We start from the raw sequence: 24,039 nt of genomic DNA on the forward strand, positions 1-24,039 counted from the left end.
TATTGAGCAAAAACTTTGATTAATTGGTTCTTTATATTAGCCCAAATTAACTAAGTGTACCATGTTGTAGTAATGCCCCCTAGTACTGTTCTTATCTCGTGTGCTTTTCTTTCATCTGGTCATATGTGATATGCACCCATATTTTTGATATGGTCTATCCACGTTAGTATGTCCTTGATGGGGAGCCCCAAGAAAGACTTTAGACATACATGATTGGATTTAATGACATTTTGATTTTGCCAATTAGCTAAGAATAACAACAAGGCCTGATTAGTATTACTTACTTAGATAACGAGTGTATTTAAAGATTGCATAATCTGTTCTTGAATATTATTGTTATTCCCTTCGTGCATTCTCTCGTTGAAACACTCCATTTCCATTAATGTGGTCTTATTTCTATTTAATTTTTTGATGCTTGATTTTGATTCATACTTTTAATTTGCTTTTTTACTTTTTATTTTTCCATAGTATAATGTGTTGAAAATGAATTAGAATGTATTTTTAAAATTAAAAGATGATTTAATTCAAGGGCTTTTATAGTCTGTCTGACATATTCACGACTACTACGCCAACCTTGTGGGATCTTGTTGGGTTTGACGAGTCTCAATCCTCGCATCTCTTTGTTGTTGCATTACCGCAAATTTGTAGTTTATAATGTGTTGAAAATGAATTATAATATCTTTTTAAAATTAGAAGCTGATTTAATTCAAGGGCTTTTATAGTCGCTTTGACATATTCACGATTGCTATTGCCAACCTTGTGGGATCTTGTTGGGTTTGACGAGTCTGAACCCTTGCGTCTCTATGTCGTTTCATCGCCGCAACTTTGTAGTGTTCCATCTAATCCACATTAGCATCACAACATCATGTTTGCTTCCTAACTTGTAGCCAGAGAGTCTACATAGGACTAGGGAGGGACCGAGTTGGGCCGCAACGGATAACTTGATGGAGCGATGTGGACGGACATAGTTGTAGTGGATGAATTCGAGCGTAGGACAATACAAGGCTGTTGCGTGTTCTTGGAAATACCCAACGGCCTCCTCTCTAGTTTGTTACATGGGCAGTCATATTTGGGCAGCCTGCGACAGGTCCCCTTTGCAAGTGGTATCCCTTCTGCCCTTCCACGTGGGCAATCCATTGGGTATGTGCCACACCCGATAATCACCCGCTTCAAGCACGAATGCAAGCGGCGAACTGAGCGTTTAGACTGAACATTCTCTATCTCGCTCTTTCCTTTTCCGCTAGTTTGCTTTTTTTCTGGAAATGGGAAAAAACGAAGTATGAAACAATTCTTAGGCTCTTTCTTTGGGGCCTAACGAAGACCTATTAGAAACGCAGACAGGAAAGAGGAGGAAGGGTTTCGGTTGAAGATTCCACCCGCAATCAAGGAAGTTTATGCCGTTCCTGTGCTTTCTGTGTCGTCCAGGCCAACCATCGCGCTGAATTTCCAATAGTCCTCAAACGCAGAGGAGGAGCATTTGCACGCCGAGAAAGGTGATTGCATGACTCTTTTCGCAGCAACGTCCCTTCAGGTTCCTTGGATCACGCGCGTGCCAAAGCTGGAGGCCCTCGCCGGGCACTGGCCTTTTGCCCCGAGGAGCACAAAAAGAAAAAGGGAGGTTCTTAGCTGTACGGACGGCAAGGATCCACAGAAGGTGCAAGCTTTAAGATGCTTGTTTGTCATTGCACAGTTCTGTTGGTACCACATGCTGAATTCAGGCAATGCTGAGTATCGAGTGATTGTAGGTTTTGAATGGCTGCTTTAAGTCTTTCAGAGCCTGGGATGGGTCAGCAACCGGTCTACCTCCTTCATGGTTGGAAGGGCAATGAGGATGAAGACGTAGACATAGAGAGTTCAGAGGGCAGCAGTCACGGTGAAGTCGGTGATTCAAGAAGGTTATCAGGTGTTAAAGTCCCCAATCTAGGAGGTGTCAATTTGAACAAGATTGTGGAGTCCACGGCAACATCAGTGAAGGAAGCTGGAGGTCAGGAATGTGAATCAGCTCTGGTTGATGCCAGAGCATGTGCAACAGGTCATGAAGCTGCTGATCCGCATCAGGTCGAAGATGTCTCAAAGCGGGGTGTGGCTGAAGGTTCATCGGAAGGTGTTCGATCGATGTCATTGTGTGAGCCAGTAACTCTTAAAAAATCAGCTGAAGGAAGAAGATTAGATGCCCGAAAGTTTAGGAATATTTTTGCTGCTAAACTCAGCGGTTCAAAGGGCTTCAACATTGGAGACGGTATGTAGTCAAAGTGTAATGATGGTTTTTGAGTGATGCCTTGCCCAAAGGTCTTCCATAATGTTTTTCCAGTTGCCAAACCATAGAAAATTCAAGATATATTCAAAGGGGAAAGTTGTAGCAGTTTTTAGTGCAGATAAGATACATGCACACCATTCAGAACATCTAAAGGAACTCAGGGAAAAGGCTTTCTTCTTTTACCTAGGAAGTTGATGCTACACTGTTTGAGCTTTTTTTGAAAATTTAGGGCCTTGTTGGGAGTAGCAGAGTTACAAAAAGCTGTATGAGAGTCAGCCATTGTTGGAAGTTGAGTTGCAGCTGAGACTGTGTTGATCTGTTCAGATTTTTCTGATGAATATATTCCTTTTGGGTATTTAGGGTGGTTTCTGTCAATCTTATGGTCATAGAACTTTTCTCAATAGGTCTCTCACAAGGGAAGCGATTGCTTGTCATGATTCTCAAAAGTTACAGTTTGAGTGACTTATGTTAATCTTTGACTTCTCTTTGGTTTGAATGGCTAGGCTTCTAACTAGTTTCATGATCATGTGTCTTATAAATGCAGGTAAAGTGCATGGAGAGGCAAAACATGCTTTGTCACCCCAGGCTTTATCAAATAGCTCACATGAACTGTCAGGTGCAACATCCTCAGTTATAGACAAGCAGAGAAGACAAAAGGCTAGCTTGGATGGAACTGAACTGGATGCTGTAGGAGTAGATAGCATTTTGCGGGATGAAGAGCACAAATCATTGGGTATTGAAACACATGTTCAGGATGTTGAGGACAAGTCCTCGAAAGTTTCTGTCGTAAATGACAAGTGCAAAGTTTTCAGCAGAAAGCGAAAGCATGTCCTACTGCAAGGCCACAAGGTCATAGAACAGGATGCAAATGTTGTGCAACTTGCAGAGATGGTCAGTAAAGTGAATAACAGTTCCAATACTCCAGCTAAAGCACCTGAACAAATTGAAAAGGAGGAAAGTCTTAGTGGACGTTCAAAACGGGTCCGCAGGGACAACAAGCAGAAAGATTACATCCCTTGGTCAGATTTTGGAAGGCCTTCCTTAAAAAAAAGCGGATGGTCTATTGCAGAGGCTTCCAATAACAACATTTTGCATAGCAGTGGGAAAGGAGTACTTTCACAGGCCAGGAATCTGTCACAGGCGGATGAAGTTTGGCAAGAAAAGTCACTGGGTACACAGGGAGGAATAGAGGACCTGGAAGCTCCTTTGGAAGGGGAAGTTGTGGGCCTAAAGGTTGGAAATTCATCACAAATTATGAATACCAAGCAGGTTGCATCTAGTACATCTAGTTCTTTACTTGGACCAAGGGAAGTGAAAGTGAAAACTGAAGGAAGAGCAGAATTTGTGCAGAATTCTAGTCAAGGCAAGCCCAGTAAAGTCTTACAGGGAGCTGGGGATTGCCATGAGGAACTTAGTGCTGAAAAAGCACACGAGTCAGGCAGGCTGCAGTCAGGTGACAGATCTTGTGAGCTGGTGGTTCTTATAGACTCTGCTTTGATACATGGAAGTGAGGTTTCACAACAAAGTTCAGGAACAAATGGTGGCTGTTCATCCAAGGAGAAAGAGTCAGAAGCTGCAATGTGCAATGTTTCACTAGTCAATTCTGATAGGTATGGCATAATCTGAGGGAGAAATTGATTGGTTTCTTCTATTCACATAGAGCTCATATTTAGGTTGCTTTGCATATCTCACATCTAGCACTTGTTAGCTAGAAAACTGTCATTGTGTATGGCACTCTTATTATCATGCACGATCCATTTGTATTATTACTTTGTCAAGCAAAATGTGATCATATCACTAGTCAATTCTGATATGTATGACATAATCTGAGGGAGAAATTGATTGGTTTCTTGTATTCACATAGAGCTCATATTGAGGTTGCTCTGCATATTTCGAATCTAGCACTTGTTAGCTAGAAAACTGTCATTGTGTATGGGACTCTTATTATCATGTATGATCCACATGTATCATTACTTTGTCAGGCAAAATGTGATCATATGCGAAAAATATTCCTACATACAAGGACAATATTTCTACCTATATAGGTAAACAAATGGCAATATATTTATAGCAAGACATGTAAGTAGACGTAGTTGGATACAAAAGTATATATAATGCTAGAAAGTTAGAGATATGCATATGTATTTAGAGGTGGTATGTATGCACTAGTGGTTGTATCAAGGCACTCCATGAATTAAGGTCCATGCATGCTTGCAGATAATGATTTATGACTTGCTTATATGGAGTCTTCATGCGATGAGAAATACTTGGTTTGGTGCTATACATGGTACCTACTATCACTTCAGGTTTTAGATTTTAATAGGTTTGAGTGGAATGAACAAGAACTTGTGAAAGGAGCTGCGTGAGCAAGGCTTAGAGGGGAGTCTCAATGAGGTCAGAGTGGATGGCTTCTAAAGGAAAAGGGTTATTTGGTCGTGCCACAATGTCTATCTTGTGTCACTTCATTGCGACTAGAGTGCGACTTACCACCCTTGCTTGTATGATGTGCATTTGCAATTCTCATCACAATCATGGCTACTTGTTTCATGACACACACTAAACCTCAAGCCTACCATTGCCAGTCTTTTTAGCTGCCCAATTGGTCAATGAAATTGGCCTTTGATAAACCAAAGGGCAGTAGACTTTAATTGGCAAGCGTTTAATTACCAAGACTGAAATTAGCAACAAAATAGCAAATAAACAATGTAGTTAGAATGGTCCTACACCATGGCACAAAGCAAAATCAGTCCCATAGCTTGGTGCCCTTGTGGTATTTCATTATCATTACTAAATTGTTGGTACAACTCTTTGGAAAGTCGTGCTTCTCGCATCTCCAATCTTGGCCTTCAATAGATCAACTTCATACTTTTGCTTAACAAATTTGCAGTGCTCTAGAACGTGTCTCTAAGTTGCTCTTACTAACCAAGACAAAGAATAGGAGGTTTGAACATATTTGCGAGATCTATTGATGGATCTACAAAAGCATAAGACGACCAATTTGCTTGGACCTTGGAAATTTTCTCGCTTGGACCATGCATCCATCACTCAAGGCCATCACATAAGAGATTGCCACATTGCCCAGATCCTTCACAATCAATGTAAGAGAACTCCTTTGACAAAATATATCACAATGGATCTTTCCTAGATGCCATAAGCGACAAAACATAACTAGAAGGTCACATCCCCTAGTAGAAGCCCACATGAGTGCTCAAACCAGTCTCAATGCCAACTCGATCAAGCCTAGAATATCATCATCAAACTTTGGACATCATTGCCATGCCCTTGTTTAGATCAGTCATGGAGGCCTAGAACAACATGCAAAGATATGCTGTTGCAAGGATGTGTATTTTTAATGCTTAGCTTTGGCATTATAAGTTGTGCACATGTGAGGTAGTTTGTGTGAAATGCAAGTCAATTAAGTGATAATGAGACCTTAGTAATCCTGATGATCACCATTGCCATGCCCTTGCTTATATCAGCCATAGAGGCCTAGAACAACATGCAAAGATATGTTGTCACACGAGGATGTATATTCCTAATGCTTAGCTTTGGCATTATAAGTTGTGCACATGTGAGGTACTCCTGTGAAATGCAAGTCAATTAAGTGATAATGAGAACTTAGTAACCCTGATGATTAATGGGTGACATTGGCAAAATTTATAATAAGTTTTTTTTTTCCCAAGAAAAGAGAACTCTATTAATAACACCTCAGAGAAAGTCCCCCTAAGGTAAGTACTAAGTACAAGAAACTCTGTGAAGAGTAACTAAGTACATCAAAGATACAATGGTTGTGTAAACAACCAATCTGGTGGGCTAAAGTGCCACACCATCTGAGGGGTAGTGTGAAATAAGGTGTTTGAATCCCAAATTCTCAGGGAAGCCGCTCTTTTCTTCCTCATCCTCTTAGAGCTGCCCTGCAACCTCTCCCATCTCCCACGGAGAGTATGGACTATGTCCAAATCCTTGATAAAGACTCCCCAGTGGGTATACTCTGTGAAGAGTAACTAAGTACATCAAAGATACAATGGTTGTGTAAACAACCAATTTGGTGGGCTAAAGTGCCACACCATCTGAGGGGTAGTGTGAAATAAGGTGTTTGAATCCCAAATTCTCAGGGAAGCCACTCTTTTCTTCCTCATCCTCTCAGAGCTGCCTTGCAACCTCTCCCATCTCCCACGGAGAGTATGGACTATGTCCAAATCCTTGATAAAGACTCCCCAGTGGGTATATCTTGAAGATCAATGACCTCGCTATATCTTGCAGTCCATATGTACCAAGCTATAATGCTGGAAATCAGCTCCCACCTGTGACAATGTCCCCGAGTCCACTGTGTCTGTGAGTAGTTTGGGGTAGGGATCCTGCTCAGATGTTGTCCAACGATGAGAAAAGAAATGCTCCCTTGAGTGTCCTCATAGCTACAAGCTGGACCTTTGTCTGTGACCCATAGAAACATGAAACGGGGAACGGGAACGGGGATGGAGACGGGAACGCCAAACCTAGGGAACGGGGACGTGGGAACGGGAACGGCATTTAAAAAATCAAAATTCATAAAAAAAATTTAATATTTCACTGATAATCCATGTGGACTCTGGGAGTCTGGAGTGTTAAAACTTAAAACCAAGGTATATAATCCACAAGGACAAATCATTTTAAGTTTTAAGTTTTAACTTTAAGATATCATGCATTATTCTAAAATTGCTCATTAGAAATTGAATTGCAACTTACAAGGCTCAAGAGGTAAGCTATTCAATTATAAATAATAAAATCCATAATACATATGCCAAAAATCATAAATGATAAAACAATGAACAATGAACTAAACTTAAAAGTCTAAGCTAAAAGAACATGCCTATGGTACCATTGCCAAAAAACTTAAAAGATTACAAATATGAAATTGAAGTCTAATCTTTGAAAGAACATGCTCATTGCCCCAAAAAAGACTGCAAATATAAAGTCTAATCTCTAGACTAAAGCAAAATGCGGCATGCCGCATGCCAAAATAGCCCAAAGGGCAACTGCAAGACTGCAAGACTCAAGTACAAGTATAATATCGACATGGCACAACTGTCAACAACCCAAGTGTCACAGTGTCATCAATGATCATAATATCATATATAATGTAAATGTGTCATGTATCATGAGACTCGTGATAAGTAAGCTAAATCAAAGATCATGATGGGGCTCTGAGGCTGCTCTAGCCACTCCTGAAGTGCCAGCCTCATCATCATGTGTACCATGAATTGCTGCATCTCCCTCAACATCAGCATGTGTCTCCTCTTCTTGCTGCATCTCCCACTCTGTGAATGGATCAGGCTTTGTTGTCATACTGTTACATAACATCCTCAAATTAGCACTAACGAATACTAGATCGTTTGCCCTCTCCACACCAAGACGGTTCCTCTTCTTTGAAGCAATGTGAGCGTAGGTACTCCACAATTGCTCCAAACAAGAGGAGCTAACTGACTGACTCAAAATACGGATGGCTAGTTGCTGCAACTCAGGACCATCCGAACCATAGTCCTCCCACCACAAAGCTGCCCCAATCTTACAGCGATCCTCCTGTGCATCCTCACAACCAAAAGAACCCCGAAAGGTCCTATAACATGAAAGCTGATCTCTGATCTTTCGTCTAGTGCCATGATCAGGCACTAGACGAGACAATATAAGTCTCCATGCATCCATAACCTCACTGTCATTCTCTTGACCCTTGCCCTGGAACTCAGGATCCACAACAAATGCAGCTGCATGCATGGGTGAGCTATAGGAGTTCCACCTCGTCACAACTAAATGGTGTATTTCCTCCTACGCCTCATCATTTGGTGCCAACTCCTGCAACTTTTCATTCAACCTGTCCATAGCCTCATATACCTTGCCAATGCAAGGTTGCATAGCATCCATAACCCTCAATAAATGTACAATGGGTGATACCATAGCATCTATCAGCTTTACATCATCCCAAAAAGTGGAGTTATTTGCTTTCTCCAAGCATAAGATACCTGTAGGAGTATCTGCCAATGTTGATGAGGTAAACTCATCACTAAGAAATAACTGCCTCAAGGCACCACTGCATTCTCTTAACCTGCCTAGCATCAAGAAGTTAAAGGCAAATCTGGTATCAGAGTATTTTAAAAGTGTCTTCTTCGACCGCAAAGAAAAGTGATGGCGAAGAAATTGGTGATTCAAAACAAAGCTAACCATTTGAGCTCCTTGCTCTATGACAGGTGCAATCCATGACAGGTTACCAATATCCTTTAGTAGGTTGTTCAAGCAATGAGCCATACAATATGAAACTGTGATATGTGGATAATATCCCTGAATAATAGCACCTGCTGCCCTATTTGCAGGCTCTCCATCTGCAACAAATCCCACAACATGCTCTGGGCCAATAAGCTCAACACCTGTAACCCACTCTGCTGCAAGTACATTTGCTGACTTTCCTGTCCCCGATGTATCATGTGAAGATATAAAATACATTTCCCCACGAGAATAAGCAACCATACCATGAATGGATCGCTTGCGTGTATCACTCCAACCATCAGCAATCAAGGAAACTCCATTTTTAGCCCACATGCTCTTTCTAGTCACTGCTGCTTGCTCAACAAGGCGCTTTTCCTTGTCGAGCAAAGTGGTGCGTAAGGTCTCTGATGATGGAGGTACATACGAAGGGCCATACTCACCAATCTTCTTGCACATCAATTTAAAATACTCTGACCTGGCTGCACGAAATTGAATGTGGTCATGATAAAAAAAGCGTGCCACTGATGTATCCACCTCTTCCTTCTTCTTGGGATCCCAACTAGCATCAAGTGTGCTTTGTCTACGTGCAACATGTGGCGTTGTTGATGCCATGGCCGATGCAATACCTGTAGTAGGTGTGGAGGTAGCACTTTCTGATACTGACCCTGCTCTAGATACATCTGATGGGGATGGTGTCACAAAAGTTGCAGGGTCAATTGCAACACGTCGTAGTCTAGATGCAAGATAAGCTTGTTGACCTGCTACACGGTCACGAAGCTCCCTTTGCTTCTCCAAGGTCACATTTGGACAAAACTGCACCTCTGAATTTGGCTCATGTAGGAGATGAGCTCGGACCTGATTATGTATAAATATTAAAATTTAAAATGGAACAAGTGGCAATTGGTAGTCCATATTGAATATTCTAATATTTAAGTAACTTTGAAAAATTAAAATCAATAAAAATTTGAAATACAAGTGCTCGGCTCAATGGATTACCTTGTTTGCTCCACTAGTTCGCTTGTATGGGCAAAGCTTGCAAGTCCATGGCCAAGATCCTCCACCACTCAAAGGGTGGTCAGCATTTACTTCTTCCCACCATGACCAATCATCAGACCTTCTTCCTTGACCACCAACCCGACGAGCGGGGCGGGAAGATGAAGCCATTTATGATTTCAGGCTGAAAATTGAAGGCCTTAGTTTCAAGAGTCGAGAGAAGGAAAATTTGAAGGCTGAAAATTGATTATTGAAGGCTCGAGAGAAGGGAGAAGGCTCAAGAGTCGAGACTCACTCAAGAGTCGAGAGAGAAGGGAAAGGGAGAGAAGGGAGAAGAAGAAGAAGGTTCATGGAAGAAGGAAGAAGAGAAGGGAGAAGTGAAGAGAAGGTAGAAGGAAGAAGAGAAGGAAGAGAAGAAAGAATAAGAAGAGAAAGAAAAAGAAGGAAGAGGTTGGAGGTGGGAGGAGAAAGAAGAGAAAGAAGAAGAAGGAAGAGAGGGAAGAGAAGGAAGAAGGTGGCTGGGCCTAGGGGCAGGAGAACTAGGCCAGGCTGAGGCGGGAGCAGGAGAAATGGGCCAAGCAGGAGCAGGCGGGACGCAGGCGGGAGCAGACGGGATGCAGGCGGAACGAAACAGAACAGCGCGAAGACGAAAACAGGGCGCGGGCGAAAACTAGGCGCATGCACTTGCCACGTGGCGTTCCCTGTCCCGTTTCAGACAGGGAACGTAGCAGGGAACGCGTTCCATTTTTTGGAAACGCGGTCCGAGCCGGAAACATGCCGGGGACGGCGATTCTGCGTGCCGGGGGGCCGTTCCGGCCGTTTCTTGTCACTATGCTGTGACCCAAGCTGCAGCCCTCCATGTCGCCACCATGGACTCTGCTGTACCATGGAATACTATCCTAAGAGCTCTCCTCCAAATCTCTTGGGCTCTAGGAAAGTCCCAGAGGCAATGTCTCTGTGTCTCCTCTGGCTCACCACATTGCGCGCAAGCCACTGGGTCCTTGCCATATCCAAGCCAAGTGCCAACTGCTAAACTCCTATGGGCTAAAAGCCATAGAAAGAGAGATATCTTCTTGGGCTTGAAGCTGTCATGTAGCCACCTCCAAAAGTCGAATAGGAACTCTTTTGAGACTCCCTCTGTATGCCAATGAGGGATGACTACAGGCTGTGCTCTAATCTTGCTCATCTGTATCCTCCGTCCCAATCTAGTAGTGTAGCCAAAGAAGGGGATGTTGGATTGACCTATCAAGGAAGGGATCCCTCCACACCCACTCTCTTGGATCCCATTGAAGTCTCTGTAGAGGCCGCCTCTAGTATGCCCAATATCTCCATCCATCTATAAGACAAGTGATTGGGTCTGGGTCTATGTGCCATTTTCTTTGAAAGTGTGCCACTACTCTGATTCTCTACCTAGAGCAGCCACTGAGTGTTGTGAGGTCAAGGTCCTCTCGCTGGAGGCGGCCATCCTCCTGGATTGTGAAAGTGAATGTCCTGTCTCTGCTAGATGCAATGACTGCTAGAAGGATATACCCTCTACAGAAAAGACCAATCCAAGTCTGAAAGGAAGCTGTTTGAGTTTGCCAATCTGGTGGAACCCCTTCCATCACGGCCTCAATCATAGCCCTGGCTCCCCTAAGACCATGTAATCTCTGCCTTTGGGTCTCGTGTGGTAGCTCTTGAAATGCAAACCACTCCCCCACTGATGTAGCGACTTGTAAAGAGAATGTCCCCCATGATAAGTGTGTCCGTTGCCCAATGGTGTGGCCTGACTCTTTAAGATCACTTGGGTGATAAATTGGCCTAGCCAATGCAATTGTTGGCTAGTCAAATGATTTTTTTGAGCCAAAACAGTTATTCAATTAATTTTCAGAATAATATTCTGAAAATTAATTCAATAAAGTTGGATAATGCTGGAACTTATTTTGAAAGGGCTGCCACTTGGCATTTCTTGCCCATGCAAGCGGAAAAAACGTAGAGAGAGAGAGAGAGAGAGAGAGGGGGGGGGGGCTGCTACTGCAGTAGTTAATAGGTCATTTCCAGCCAATAGGAGATCCTCAAGGGACACGTGCTAGAGACTACAATAGTAGGTGACAGCTGTTTGAGGGCTAATTCAGCGAAGCAACATTATATTCGGGGTGTTTCAGGAGTGGAGACAACTTTCATTCCTGTCTAGATAGGGCAGGGATTAATTTCTTCCATTTTCTTGTGATGGAAGTCTGAATTTTCTCTCTCCTTGGCATTCTCTCTCATCCTCTAGCCTATTCCTAGCAAAATCATTAATTGGAGGTGGAGATTCGACTAATCTTTGTTGCAAACCCTAATTTATAGCAAAAATTAGGGATTGACAACCACCTTGGGAAGTGTGCTCAGAAATTGAAGACCTTGAGACTTGAATTTCAGTCTTTGAAATTGGGGGAATTTCAGGAGATTCAAGTGGCTATTTAGCTAGCAAACATTTGGGCTGAAGTTGTCCCCCAAGGAGCAAATATGCGAACAACCCCAAAATTTGAAAAAGTGAAATAGAATCTTCATGTGAGGTTGCAGAGGACCATGATGCTTAGGCTTACCAAAAACCCAATCAAAAGGACACATTCTGGTGCTCACCACATCATGCAAAATGTTAGAAAGGACACAAAATAAATTGGTGATGGAAAGACTCCATTGTAGTAGTACAGAAGAAACAATTCCCATGGGAAATACCCCAATGGTAGCGAAGAGCTGAAGGAAGTGGAAGACCACCCACCAACATGTGCGAATGAATGCTTTGCATTTGAATGGCATCTTGTTATGCCATTCCTCCAACATCGTCAACTTCCACCAGGCTTTAGATTTGTGCAATCCTTGAAGTTCATTAGCTTTAATGGTCAACCATGTATGATCTTTGATCATGAAGTGGTAAATCTAATTAACTGAAGAAGACTGGAGACTCAAGTGGCCTGCAAGGTTCCAATCCTGCCAGGAACAAATAGAATTTGGGACAAGAAAAGGTTGGCAGTCCTGTAAAAGTGTGGAGACCTTGCCCCAAAGGTCATAATAGCCACGAGGAACTTGGAAAACTTGCCTAATCGTGCAAAAAGACACGAGTGTGCATTGAGGTAGGAGAGCGGTATCAATCACTGAGACCAATCTTAGGCGAGCTATGTGATTAAACTTAGGTTTGTCCTCTGATTTGTCCTCCCATGAGAGCAGATGCGATACCGCCGGAATTTCCATTTGGAAAGAATTGGCAGCCAATCTATCCTCGGCTGGGTGTTATTATACCTTGCAAAGCACCCTTTTCCAAGAACATACCAAGTGAGTGATAAGTACTGAAGTAGATGTAGAGAATTGAACGTCAACATTAAGGTCATTAAGAATCTTTTGATTTAAGTAGGACATAGATGCTATTTAAAGTATCCATGTCCTACTTAAATCAAAAGGCTCTTAATGACATTAAGGAACGGAAGATTAGACATCCTCTATAAATAAGATTTGTGCAATGGCAAGGCTTGGATGATGAGGTATAGTTGAGTAAATAGCTGCCATAAATGTTTACAATACTAGACTGTCTCAATGATGAGATGCTGCAAATCCCAGCTTTAGGATTTGAACCTACCTAACTTTAGTTGATGCGTCAGGGAATCCCTCTCTAGAACCTGTGCACTTGTATATCTGTATAGATGAGGTTCACCGAATCCTCCTCACTGCGAAGAAAATTGCTAGGGTTTATACTAAGGAAACACAGTGTACTACCATGACAAAGAGATAGACACAGGCACAGACACAGAAAGCAAAACTCAAACCCTAAACACAAAACTCAAAACTTAAACTCAGATTCTCAAACACAAACAGAAGAAGGGAGAGAAGAACACAACTTTGAAGTGAATAACGACTGTAAATGAATGTAAGAGTGTATAAATACTCAAGGGCAGAGCAAAGTGTTGGAGAGTGACGTCCATCAGAGACGGATCTCAAGTTTGTGACTACCAGTTGGAGTGTAGGATGAAGAGGATGCAGCGAACGTAGGTGTCAGGAGGACTTGGAGCACTAACAAACGCAAGTTGGATAGGTGTGGAAGAGGGTTGGAAGTTGTCGCCTGATGAGAAGCTGTCGTCTGGAGAGAAGACACCAAACGCAAGCTGTAGATGCAGTCGCCGGCTATCGCCAGATGATGAAGAGGTCCAAACGCAGCAGTAGAAGGTCGCTTGATGAGGGAGATGGGCTGCTAGCTATCACCTACACATTGGAGGTGCAAATGCAGTAGAGGGAAGGTGTGGTAGCAGCCGCTGGGATTGGACAGCCACGTGTGTGTGGATTAATGGCTGAAATTTGCACTCAAGGGTGAGAAACCTGCACAGACGGGGTGTGGTTGAATGGGAGCAGCTTGTCTATTTTTAGATGTTGAAGGGTGTCCCAAAGAATTAGAGTTTTTGGGGGACCATTGAAACTCTCTTGGACCGATCCCCTTTTTAGGGTTTTTCATTAATTAAGTGTGTTTTGGGGCTATTTAAGAATGCTAATCAGCTGAAAAGCGTGTTTTAGCTCAAACACCCCCTCTCAGGCCCAAAATTGAGCTGAAAGGTTAGCCAGCCACTTTGATTTTTACTTACCCCAAGGCGTCCAACCCCAAAGCAACTAGGGCATCGGACAAAGGGTGCAGGTTGGCTGTCCAGTGGCCTTCCAAGACTACAGAGGCAATGGTTATCTTACCAAGACGGGAGTAGGGAGGGTACACCCAACACATTACAAAACAGAACAAGCTTACCCATCCACTCGAGGGTGTCGATGACAAGGAGAAAAAAGTGATGAGGTATCCATGTGATGGAGTATGGTGGTGTGGTGACAATAACCGCCTGTGGAAATAGCTTAGGATCCACTCAAGTGGTGATTTGCACAATGAGATACTAAGTATGCTATATGTTGAAGAATACTCATGTAGCAGGTGCCACTTGGATATTTTTCCTTGCGCGGAAATTGTTCACTTGCCCAAGTCCCCCAGTACAAAGATGATGAAATTATGCAATGCAAAGGGGAATGGTACAATTGGGGGAAGAAGCCAATATTGAAGACAAAGTGTCGAAGCCTGTAGAATACCAAGAAGGGTAGGAACCCCTCTCAACTTGGATGTAGATGCCGAAGGAGGAAGAGGAGCCTAATGGCAGTCTTCATGTGGTGCCGAGAACCATGATGAATGGAAGAAGATGATGAAAATGATGAAGCACCCTGTTGGAAGAGCAAGGTAGAAGTCACTGCCATGATAGCTTCAAGAGAGATGCTGCAAGATCCGTCTCGGGAGGGAAAGTCTCCATGTTGGAAGAAGAGCAAACGCTTCTAGGATGATGAAACCATGAAAGGAACAACGCACATCTCCACGTCTCCAGCCCAGGAAGGACCAAAGCAAACCTGCAAGTTATCCCGACTGAAATACAAAACCCTGCAAAAGAGAGAAGAATCTGCAAGCACAGAGGTCAGTAGTGAGATGCTCCAAAAGCAAAACATAACAGAAAGAAAAAATTAACTGAAAGTATAATGCAATGAATGTGTATGTGTGTGAGTAAATGTAGCGGAAGACATAAGAATGGAAAAGCTAAGGACAATGAGTCCTATAGGCCCGACTCTAAGAGTACGAAAAAAAAAGGATGCTAGACTAACTGAGAGTATCCTAAGGGACCTAGAGACATGCTAGTCTAAGAGTGTGGTCACCATTGCGTATGCCCAATTAGCAGATTTGTGCCAATGAAATGCCTGATGAGGTGGAGAGGGAAGATTGTGCAGCCTCTTGTAACTCAAGAACTGACACTCATAACTCATAGAAGGTTAGCAGTCCAGGCAGTGAGATGATGTGCTGGATGAAATTGAATTATTTTTTGGGCAACTTATTCAAGAAGAATGTGACCTAATCATCGTTTGACTTTAGAGAGCCAGTAGCGGCGAAGTTAGCAAGTAACCGCCTATATTCATCCAACTTGACTTTTAGATCATCCCCTTACTTAATAGAGAACTCTTGAAGCTCAAAGTCGAGATTTATGCGCCGAGTACAATCTCTAACCGCATAGCGGTTGAGAGGGTGACTCCAATGCTTTGACGTGAGCAGGAAGTGTTGTAACTGAGAGTGAAACTCAGGAAGAAATACCTGCATCAGCTCAGCATTGGCTGTGGCATTGCGGGCTCTCCATTGACGAATGTAGTCAAGGGGAGCTAGTCGAGGGTTTAGCATAGGCTCTAAACCAACGAGAAGGTCCCAAAGACCTTGAGACTCGAGCACTTGTTGCATGAAATTTGACCAAGTGGTAAAATTCGACCCGTTAAAACAAGTCTTATCCGTGAAGGAATTTTTGGTTGTTGCAATAGGAGTGGTAGTGCTACGTGATGGATAATGGGGAAAAGTGTAATGTGGGTAGGATGGGGGAGTGGAGTGCATTTGTGGTGAGTGTGTAAGGTGGATCCATAGGTAGGGATGGGCTGACTAGGCATTGGCATGGTAGCCGCACGAGTAACCCAAGGAGGTGGGATGGGAACACGTGGAGTAGAAGATGAGAATTCTTGCATAGATGTAACCCAAGGAGAGTGTGAAGATGCACCATAAGCTGAGGATGGAAACCCTTGTGTCTTAGTGGTCATGTGAGATGTGAATCTGGGGGTAGTGAGGGGGATGCCCATCACAGTCATCCCAGGTGCTATGGGTGTGCTCATTTTGGGAAAAGTGAGAGACACTGTGTTAAGGGTGGACATTCCCCCTAATGAAGTACCAAGGTGCAAAGAGGTAGAGAATGAGAAAGTTCTAGGAGTGGAGATGGAAGATCCAACCCCTAGTGTGTGTGATGCGGATGTGGAGTGTAATCCGAGGTTTTGGAAAGATGATGAGAGGTGATTAAGGTGTGATGCAGAAGAGGGTGGGATGGGAGGAAATTGAGAAGTGTGTGTTACATGCTCAAATGAAGTAGAAGTTGTAGATGTACCTGAATTACGTTTGCTTCGAGAGCCCCCTCTATTGAAGTTCACATACGCAAAGCCATCTGGATCTTGTATCTTAAAAGAAGAAATAGGCGAGGGTTTTGATTCATGCAACTTAAAAGGATTGTACAAACTTGACACTGGACCTGGCTGAGATGATGAAGATGGATCGCCAGACGTTCGGAATGTCGTATATCCTCCATGATCGGAGAGGTGGCCATCCTCATCGACCGGCTCAAATGTGGTAGTAAAACTGGTAGGAGGGGTGTAAACATCACCCTACTTGTTGTGTTAGTACTACTCAAAGTCCTCTGTCATGTGGGTGAAATCTGGAATAGGAGTAGAAAAAGAAGGCGACGGTGAAGGTGGAGTGTCGTCCTCCTCATCGAGTCCATAATGCCGTCTTAGGGCCTCGAGTGATGGAGAAGCTTGATAGGACATCATAGGAATCGGAGAAGGTGTCTGTGACATTGTGATTTGGTTACGAGTCATATTGTGTGCCTTGTGCAAAACCAAGCTCTCCATAATATTCGCAGGATACTCTTTATAAGAGCAACGGCTCTGATACCATGTGAAGAAAACTACCAGGGTTTGTATTGAGGAAACACGGAGTGTACGACCATGACAGAAACACAAAGAGACAAACATAACACAGAAAGCAAACTCAAACTCAGAAACTCAAACACAAACAGAAGAAGGGAGAGAAGAACGCAACTCTGAAGTGAATGAATACTGTAAATTAATGTAAGAGTGTACAGACACTCAAGGGCAGAGCAAAGTGTCAGAGAGTGACGTCCATTGGAGACGAATCCCAAGTCTGTGACCACCAATTGGAGTGTAGGATAGAGAGGATGCAGCAAATGCAGGTGTTAGAAGGACTTGGAGCACCAACAAACGCAAGCTGGACAAGTGTCGAAGAAGGTTGGGAGCTGTCGCTTGATGAGGAGCTGTCGCCTGGAGAGAAGACACCAAACACAAGATGTAGATGCAGTTGCCACCTACTGCTAGGTGATGAAGAGGTCCAAATGCAGTAGTAGTGGGTCGCTTGATGAGGGAGATGGGCTGCCAGCTGTTGCCTACACATTGGAGGTGCAAAAGCAACAAAGGGAAGGTGTGGCAGCCATGTGTGTGTGGACTGATGGCTGAAATCTACACTCAAGGGTGAGAAACCTGCACAAACAGGGTGAGGCTGAATGGGGGCAGCTTGTCTATTTATAGATGTTGGAAGGGTTCCCCAAAGAATTAGGGTTTTTGGGGGACCATTGAAACTCCCTCGGACTGCTCCCCTTTTTAGGGGTTTTAATTAATTAATTGTGTTTTGGGGCTGTTTAAGAATGCTAATCAGTTGAAAAGCGTGTTTTAGCTCAACACTCACCACCCTCTCACACTCCCTTTTTGGCATTGGAAAGTTGTGAGGGATGACTGTCTCATCTGTACTAGCAAAATCGGGAAGGGAGGCCTCTATAGCCATTGCCGGGCCATAAAGCTGGGTCCTTCACTTGGATATGGATATGAGGAAGACTCATAGAGAGAGTCATCACCCTTTGTCACCGTCCATGCCTACTCCTTCCCTAAAGCTGCTAATGTCTTGCAATCCTTTTGGAGGTGTCTCTTCTTGCCACAATAATAGCAGTGTCTTTTGCTGCTTTTGCCGTATGGTACCCCTCTCTAAAACCGGAATAGCTGAAGCACCAAGAGATAGCATCCTCACAGAAGTCTGAAGCTGAACATAGCAAGTCTTCAACATGACAATTGTAGACGAGTGAAGAATGCTTGCATGCTGACCATGAGGAGATGCTGGAGGAGCCATGATGAGGGAGATACAAAGAAGATGAGGAGAGGTAAGGGATCTAAAAGACAGACTCACAAGGATTGTACAAGTTCAAAGTAGTAAAGAAAGCACATAGAGAAAATATCAATAGTACCTAGAGTGTAGTGATGAAAACATGACAACTAGATGCAGATGAACCCTCTCTACAGCTAAGCAGTGTATCACAAAATGAAAATAGAGACCAAACATAGCCAAAACCAGCCTGAAATATGGTCGCCCAGCCTTGCATAGAAGCAAAAAAGTAAAAACGTAGAGGCTGGTCAGAAAAATGCAGACAGTAGATGCAGTGAATGCAGTTGACCTGCAGAAAAACAGGTTGCCTCAGCTAGCAGACACCAAAATGCTGATGTGGAAGGGTTAATAGTAGGTCCCGAGCCCTGAAACAGCCCCAGAAGACTGTAAACACAGATGGCAGACTGCAAAGCGTTGAGAAAAGAGCAGTAAAACAGGCCGAAAAGTAGCAGAGGATGGTTGCCCAGGCTGTAAATCAGTCGCATGATGTATAGCAAGTCCAATCAACAGATGAAAAGTCAAACTCAGACCTGAAACAGTGTAAAACAGCAGCAGGAACAGTGACCCGACGGGAGGGAAGCATGGAAAGCTGCTGTAATAGACTACTGAACACCAGACAAAGGAAAAGAGACATTGTAGAAGAAAATAACATTGCACAAAGAATTGAGAAGCAAAGAGATGCTTGGGAAATGGAATCCATATAATCTCTAATGAAGTGATAGTACACCTGTATGTGCTTCGTCTTTGCATGAAAGATGGGATTCCATGCTAGCATGATAGCACTCTGACTATCACAATGGAGAATAGGTAAACTCTGTAATGCCAAGCTCTCCCACTAGACATGAAAGCCATAAAGCCTCCTTGCATGCCTCAGTGGCAGCCACATACTCTGCCTCTGTAGTAGAAGATGTAACACACTTTTGTAGCATGGAGATCCAAGAGACTACTCCTCCTATGAAGGTAAATACATACCCAGAAGTGGACTTTTTGCAGTCTGCATGACCAGTATAGTCTGCATCCGTAAAGCCAACGACAGATGCCTTTTGCTTTCCAAAGTAGATGCACAAATCCTTTGTGCCTTTGAGGTATCTCATAATACCTTTCACTGCTTCCCAATGCTTTTTACCAAGGTTTGCCATGTATCTACTAACCACTTCCACTGCAAAGGCAATGTCAGGATGTCTAGCAACCATAGCATACATCAAACTACCAACAACTGAAGCATATGGTATCTTGGCCATTTCAGCCTTCTCATCATCAGATGTAGGGTTGTCCTTTGCACCGAGTTTCACATATGGAGGCAATGGAACCCCAATTGTTTTTCCCCCCTCCATATTGAAACGCTGCAAAACCTTGGAGATATACTCCTGCTGAGATAGATCGAGTAATCCTTTTGACCTATCTTTGAGTATTCGCATGCCAAGAATGTGATTTGCATTACCAAGATCCTTCATGTCAAGGTTGCCATGAAGACTTTGCTTTAGTGAGTCCAAGGCATGAGTATCCCTGCCAGCAATCAACATGTCATCAACATATAGAACCAAGATAATCAGGCTGCCATATGCTGCCTTCTTGGTGTACAAGTATGAAAACCTTGAGACTGCATAAATGTATCAAACTTATGATACCATTCTCTTGGTGGTTTGTCAGCCCATATAAACTTCTTTTGAGTTTACATACCATCTTCTCTTTCCCTTTTGCCACAAACCCTTCAGGTTGTTGCATATATATGTCTTCATGCAGATCACCACGTAAGAATGCAATCTTTACATCCATTTGTACGAGCTCTATATCTTCAGTTGCAACCAAGCCCAAAATGGTTCTCAATGTAGTCATCTTGACTACAGGAGAGAAGATCTCATCAAAGTCAACTTTGTTGAGAAACCCTTCACCCTTCACCTGCAGTTTGCGTTTCTGCGTTTTGCGTTTTGCGTTTAGGCAGGCCCAAAAAGGGGGGCCTTCCTAGACTGACTTTGCCTATTTATAGGCCACTCTCTCATTCATTCCTCACGGTTGATTCATTCAGTCCATCACCTCTTCTCTCCAGCCTCTCCACTACCCTCACACCCCTTTAGGAGGACATTGTGGTTCATGGTTTGTGACTGTCTTTATCATCTTCCTTGTGCTACAGCACCCTTGTTCCCTTGTATCACATTCACTCCATGATTCAAATCTTCATCATTCCATTCATCAGAGTTTCTTCTCTCTTCTCTTCTCTTCTCCATGTTTGTTGAGTTCACTCTGTGTTCCTCCCCGCAAACCCTACTGTCTCGCTGGTACGTCATCTTTTGACATAGTATCAGAGTTGGATCTGCTCAAACAACGGCAAAGATCCTCCACTCTAGTGAAGGCAAAGACTGGTGGTGGGTTCAACATCAACTTCTCTTCTTCTTCCGTTGCATCAAAATCTCGTTTTTGCAGATTTTAGGTATTGCAGCTTGCTGCCCACACCTCGGACGCGGAGGACATCGCGGTCCAAGCTGGCCATTGCTATCTAGAAGAGTGTAGCGCTTGTTTCCAGCCTATCACACATTGTTCGGAGTTGATTTCAGCATATTGACTGTTGCTGCTGTTTTTTTCCTGGGTTTTTAGTCTTTCTCTCTCTTGCAAGTTGTCCTGCCTGCGTTTTTAGTCTTTCTCTTACCTGTTGCTTGCGTTTTTAGTCTTTCTCTTTTCTCACCTACGCTTTTAGTCTTTCTCTTTCCTCATCCGCGTTTTCCTACTAGTTGTAACCTCTTATGGCTGGTCACATCCTCCTTCCACTGGCAGCTCACTTCCAGCCCTTCCATTGCCCTCCCACCCCTTGAGGCGGACATTGCGGTTCATAAGTCACACTGCCTTTACACCCCTTGAGGTGGACATTGCGGTTCATGGTTTATGGTGGTTGACCTCTTCCTTCTTCAGCAAGGCACATTGGTATCCATGGCTTCTTTACCAATAAATGACCAGACTACTAGGTGCTCCTACTAGGGCATCACTAGACACACCACCAATGCTTGCCAACTTCGACCTTTGCTCCCTACCCCCCCGGAGTATATGCGTCTTCCAGTAGGCACTCCTTGTGCCACCTCTCCTTTCTGGGCCACAGAGATTGTTCTGCATGGGTTATTAGAGTACTATGTTCAAGGCAATAAGACACATCCGATGCGCACTAAGTCCTTTTTCGAGGCACATGGAGGATCGTTTGGCGCTACGACATCCTGGAGATCGTCGCAATGCCAGTGATAGTCTTCTCCCACTTATTTTTCAAGTACAGTGGCTTCCACGACCTACGGATTTGCAGTCTGCTCCATCGAGAGATAGTGATTGTTTGATACTATCTCCTCGTCAGTTTACTCCTTCGAGAGACAGTGGCTGCTCAACTCCTTCCTCTTCTTCGGCTACCCAGTCTGCTTCACTAAGAGACAATGACTGTTGCCCACCTCTTGCTCATTTTGAGTTCCACCCTTCCCCACCCTCGACTACTTAGGTTCAAGAGGCTACCTCTGGGAGCTCTTTGGCACCCCGAATATCTTCTTCAGCACGACCTGCGGCACTTCCTTCGCCATCAAACATTTCAGAGTCTGTGATTTATGAGTTTTTGGATTCCCTATCTACTTAAGAGGGGGATATTACTTCTTTGCCCTTAGAGGGGGCATCTTCTTCGACTTCAGCAGAGGCCCCTCCACCTCCCACCTTAGAGGGGGAACCTATTCCACATGAAGCTCTTCACCCATACCCTACTTTCTTGGGGTGCTGTCTTCGACCAGTCATCTCTTCTATTGATACCCAGGATCTTCAGGTACCACCTAGATCGGGATCTCGGAGGTTCAACCGTGACTTGGTGATGAGGCCTTTGTATTCCTTTCAGCATGGATGCACGAAGCTAGTAGCTTCTCTCCCGAGGTTGAGTTTCGGGTTCTCCAGTTCACTTTGTCTATTGGTCTTTACTGCAGGTTCTTTTTTCGGTGAAAATCTTGGATCTTCGGGATCCTCTATATCTTCTTCCTCCTCTTCTTCTTGCCTTCATCCCTTGGTCACCATGGAGCCACCTCTCGAGATCGAGTACAAGCATATCCTTATGGTTCTCGACACCACACAAAGTCCGACATTCCTCCTATGCATTGCATGTTTTCATTATCTTTGTACTAGGGCGCTTGGGCAAGTGAACAATTTTCCCACGAGGGACAGTGTTCAAGTGGCACTTGCTGCATAAGCATTGTATTTCCACCTCACTCCTCTTGTTCCTCTTTTTGGGCTTGAGAGGGGGTGTTGAGAAACCCTTCACCCTTCACCTGCAGTTTGCGTTTTTGCGTTTTTGCGTTTCGTGTTTAGGGTTTGCAGCCCCAAAAAGGAGCGCCTTCCTAGACTGACTATGCCTATTTATAGGCCACTCTCTCATTCATTCCTCACGGCTGATTCATTCAGTCCGTCACCTCTTCTCTCCAGCTTCTCCATTACCCTCACACCCCTTTAGGAGGACATTGCTGTTCATGGTTCGTGGCTGTCTTCATCATCTTCCTTGTGCTATGGCACTCTTGTTTCCTTGTATCACATTCACTCCATGATTCAGATCTTCATCATTCCATTCATTAGAGTTTCTTCTCTCTTTTCTTCTCTTCTCCATGTTTGGCGAGTTCACTTCGTGTTCCTCCCCGCAAACCCTACTCTCTTGCTGGTACGTCATCTTTTGACAAACTCCACGTTCTTGCTTCTACCCCTTCGCAACCAATCTTGCTTTGTACTTTGGCGAGGAACCAAAAGTGACCTTCATCTTGTAAACCCATTTGCATGGAAGACTTTTTTGCCCTTTAGGCAATTGCACCAAGTCCCAAGTGTCATTTTTCTCAAGAGAGTCCATCTCTGACAACATGGCTTTATACCATTTCTTGCTGTCCTGTCTGTCCATTGCTTCCTTGAAGCAAGATGGTTCACCACAGTCTGTCAACATGACATAATCAGCCACATTGTTTTCACCAGGAATGAATCTATCAGGTTGTCTAGTAGCCCTAGACAATCTCCTAACCCAATGATCATTGTTTGTTGGCTGTTGAGCCTGCAAATTTCCATTTTTAGCTTGTTGTCTTGGCATTTCAGCCTGCAAATTAGCATTAACAGCTTGCTGTCCTGGCTGTTCTTGCACATCTAGTGGCTGGCTGATCATTTCCAACATTATTTTTTGCATTTGTAGGTTCATTTACAGCAACGGGCACATTTTGCTGTCCAAAAGATATTTCCTTACGGAATTCAACCCTACGGACTTTCTCCGTTCTTTCGGGTTGTTTGTGCATGCGATCTTCCCAGAAGATACCATCATTGCTACGTACTACTTTTCTTTCCTCGAGATCTCATCTATATCCCATTTCACCTTCATCACCATATCCTAGGAGAATACATTTACAGGACTTTAGCTCAAGTTTGTTGCGTTATTCTTTACGTATGTACACAAATGCTTTGCAGCCAAACACTTTCAAGTGTGCATACGAAGGTGGCTTGTCGGGCCACGCTTCTTGGGGAAGAACACCCCCCCCCCCCCCCCCCCCCCCCCCCCCCCCCCCCCCCCCAAAAGACCTGTTTGGTGACCGATTAATTAAGTATACAACTGTTATAACAGCCTCTGCCCAAAAACCATGAGGTAATGCAGCATGTGACAGCATTGTACAGACCTTGTCTTGAATGGTCCGATTCATATGCTCTGCAACACCATTTTGGGGCGGATTATGAGGGGTAGTGAGCTCCCTCTTTATTCCTTTGCTGTCACAAAATGCTTGAAAGGCCTTGGACACATTTCTCACCA

General features: G+C 43.9%; 1 protein-coding gene and 1 pseudogene across 3 annotated transcripts in view; one reads left to right on the plus strand and one right to left on the minus strand.

The window, feature by feature from the left end:
- The first annotated feature begins 1,237 nt into the window (after positions 1 to 1,237).
- Positions 1,238 to 24,039, plus strand: part of LOC148028294 (uncharacterized) — a 104,395-nt gene continuing 81,593 nt past the window's right edge. Inside the window, exons 1-3 of one of the 3 annotated variants that reach the window (XM_087690104.1) lie at positions 1,241 to 1,654; positions 1,746 to 2,239; positions 2,802 to 3,867. In XM_087690104.1, coding sequence (XP_087546230.1) covers positions 1,753 to 2,239; positions 2,802 to 3,867 — 1,553 coding nt within the window. In that variant the 5' untranslated portion in view covers positions 1,241 to 1,654; positions 1,746 to 1,752. Of the gene's footprint in view, positions 2,240 to 2,801; positions 3,868 to 24,039 lie in introns of all 3 variants that reach the window. The other 2 variants (XM_087690106.1, XM_087690105.1) reach the window with 2 other exon arrangements.
- Positions 6,989 to 9,128, minus strand: LOC148028295 (uncharacterized; annotated as a pseudogene).

Source organism: Lygodium microphyllum, chromosome 12 (assembly GCF_053477565.2).
Source record: "Lygodium microphyllum isolate KBCC chromosome 12, Lygodium_microphyllum_v1.1.10, whole genome shotgun sequence".
Taxonomy (NCBI): domain Eukaryota; kingdom Viridiplantae; phylum Streptophyta; class Polypodiopsida; order Schizaeales; family Lygodiaceae; genus Lygodium; species Lygodium microphyllum.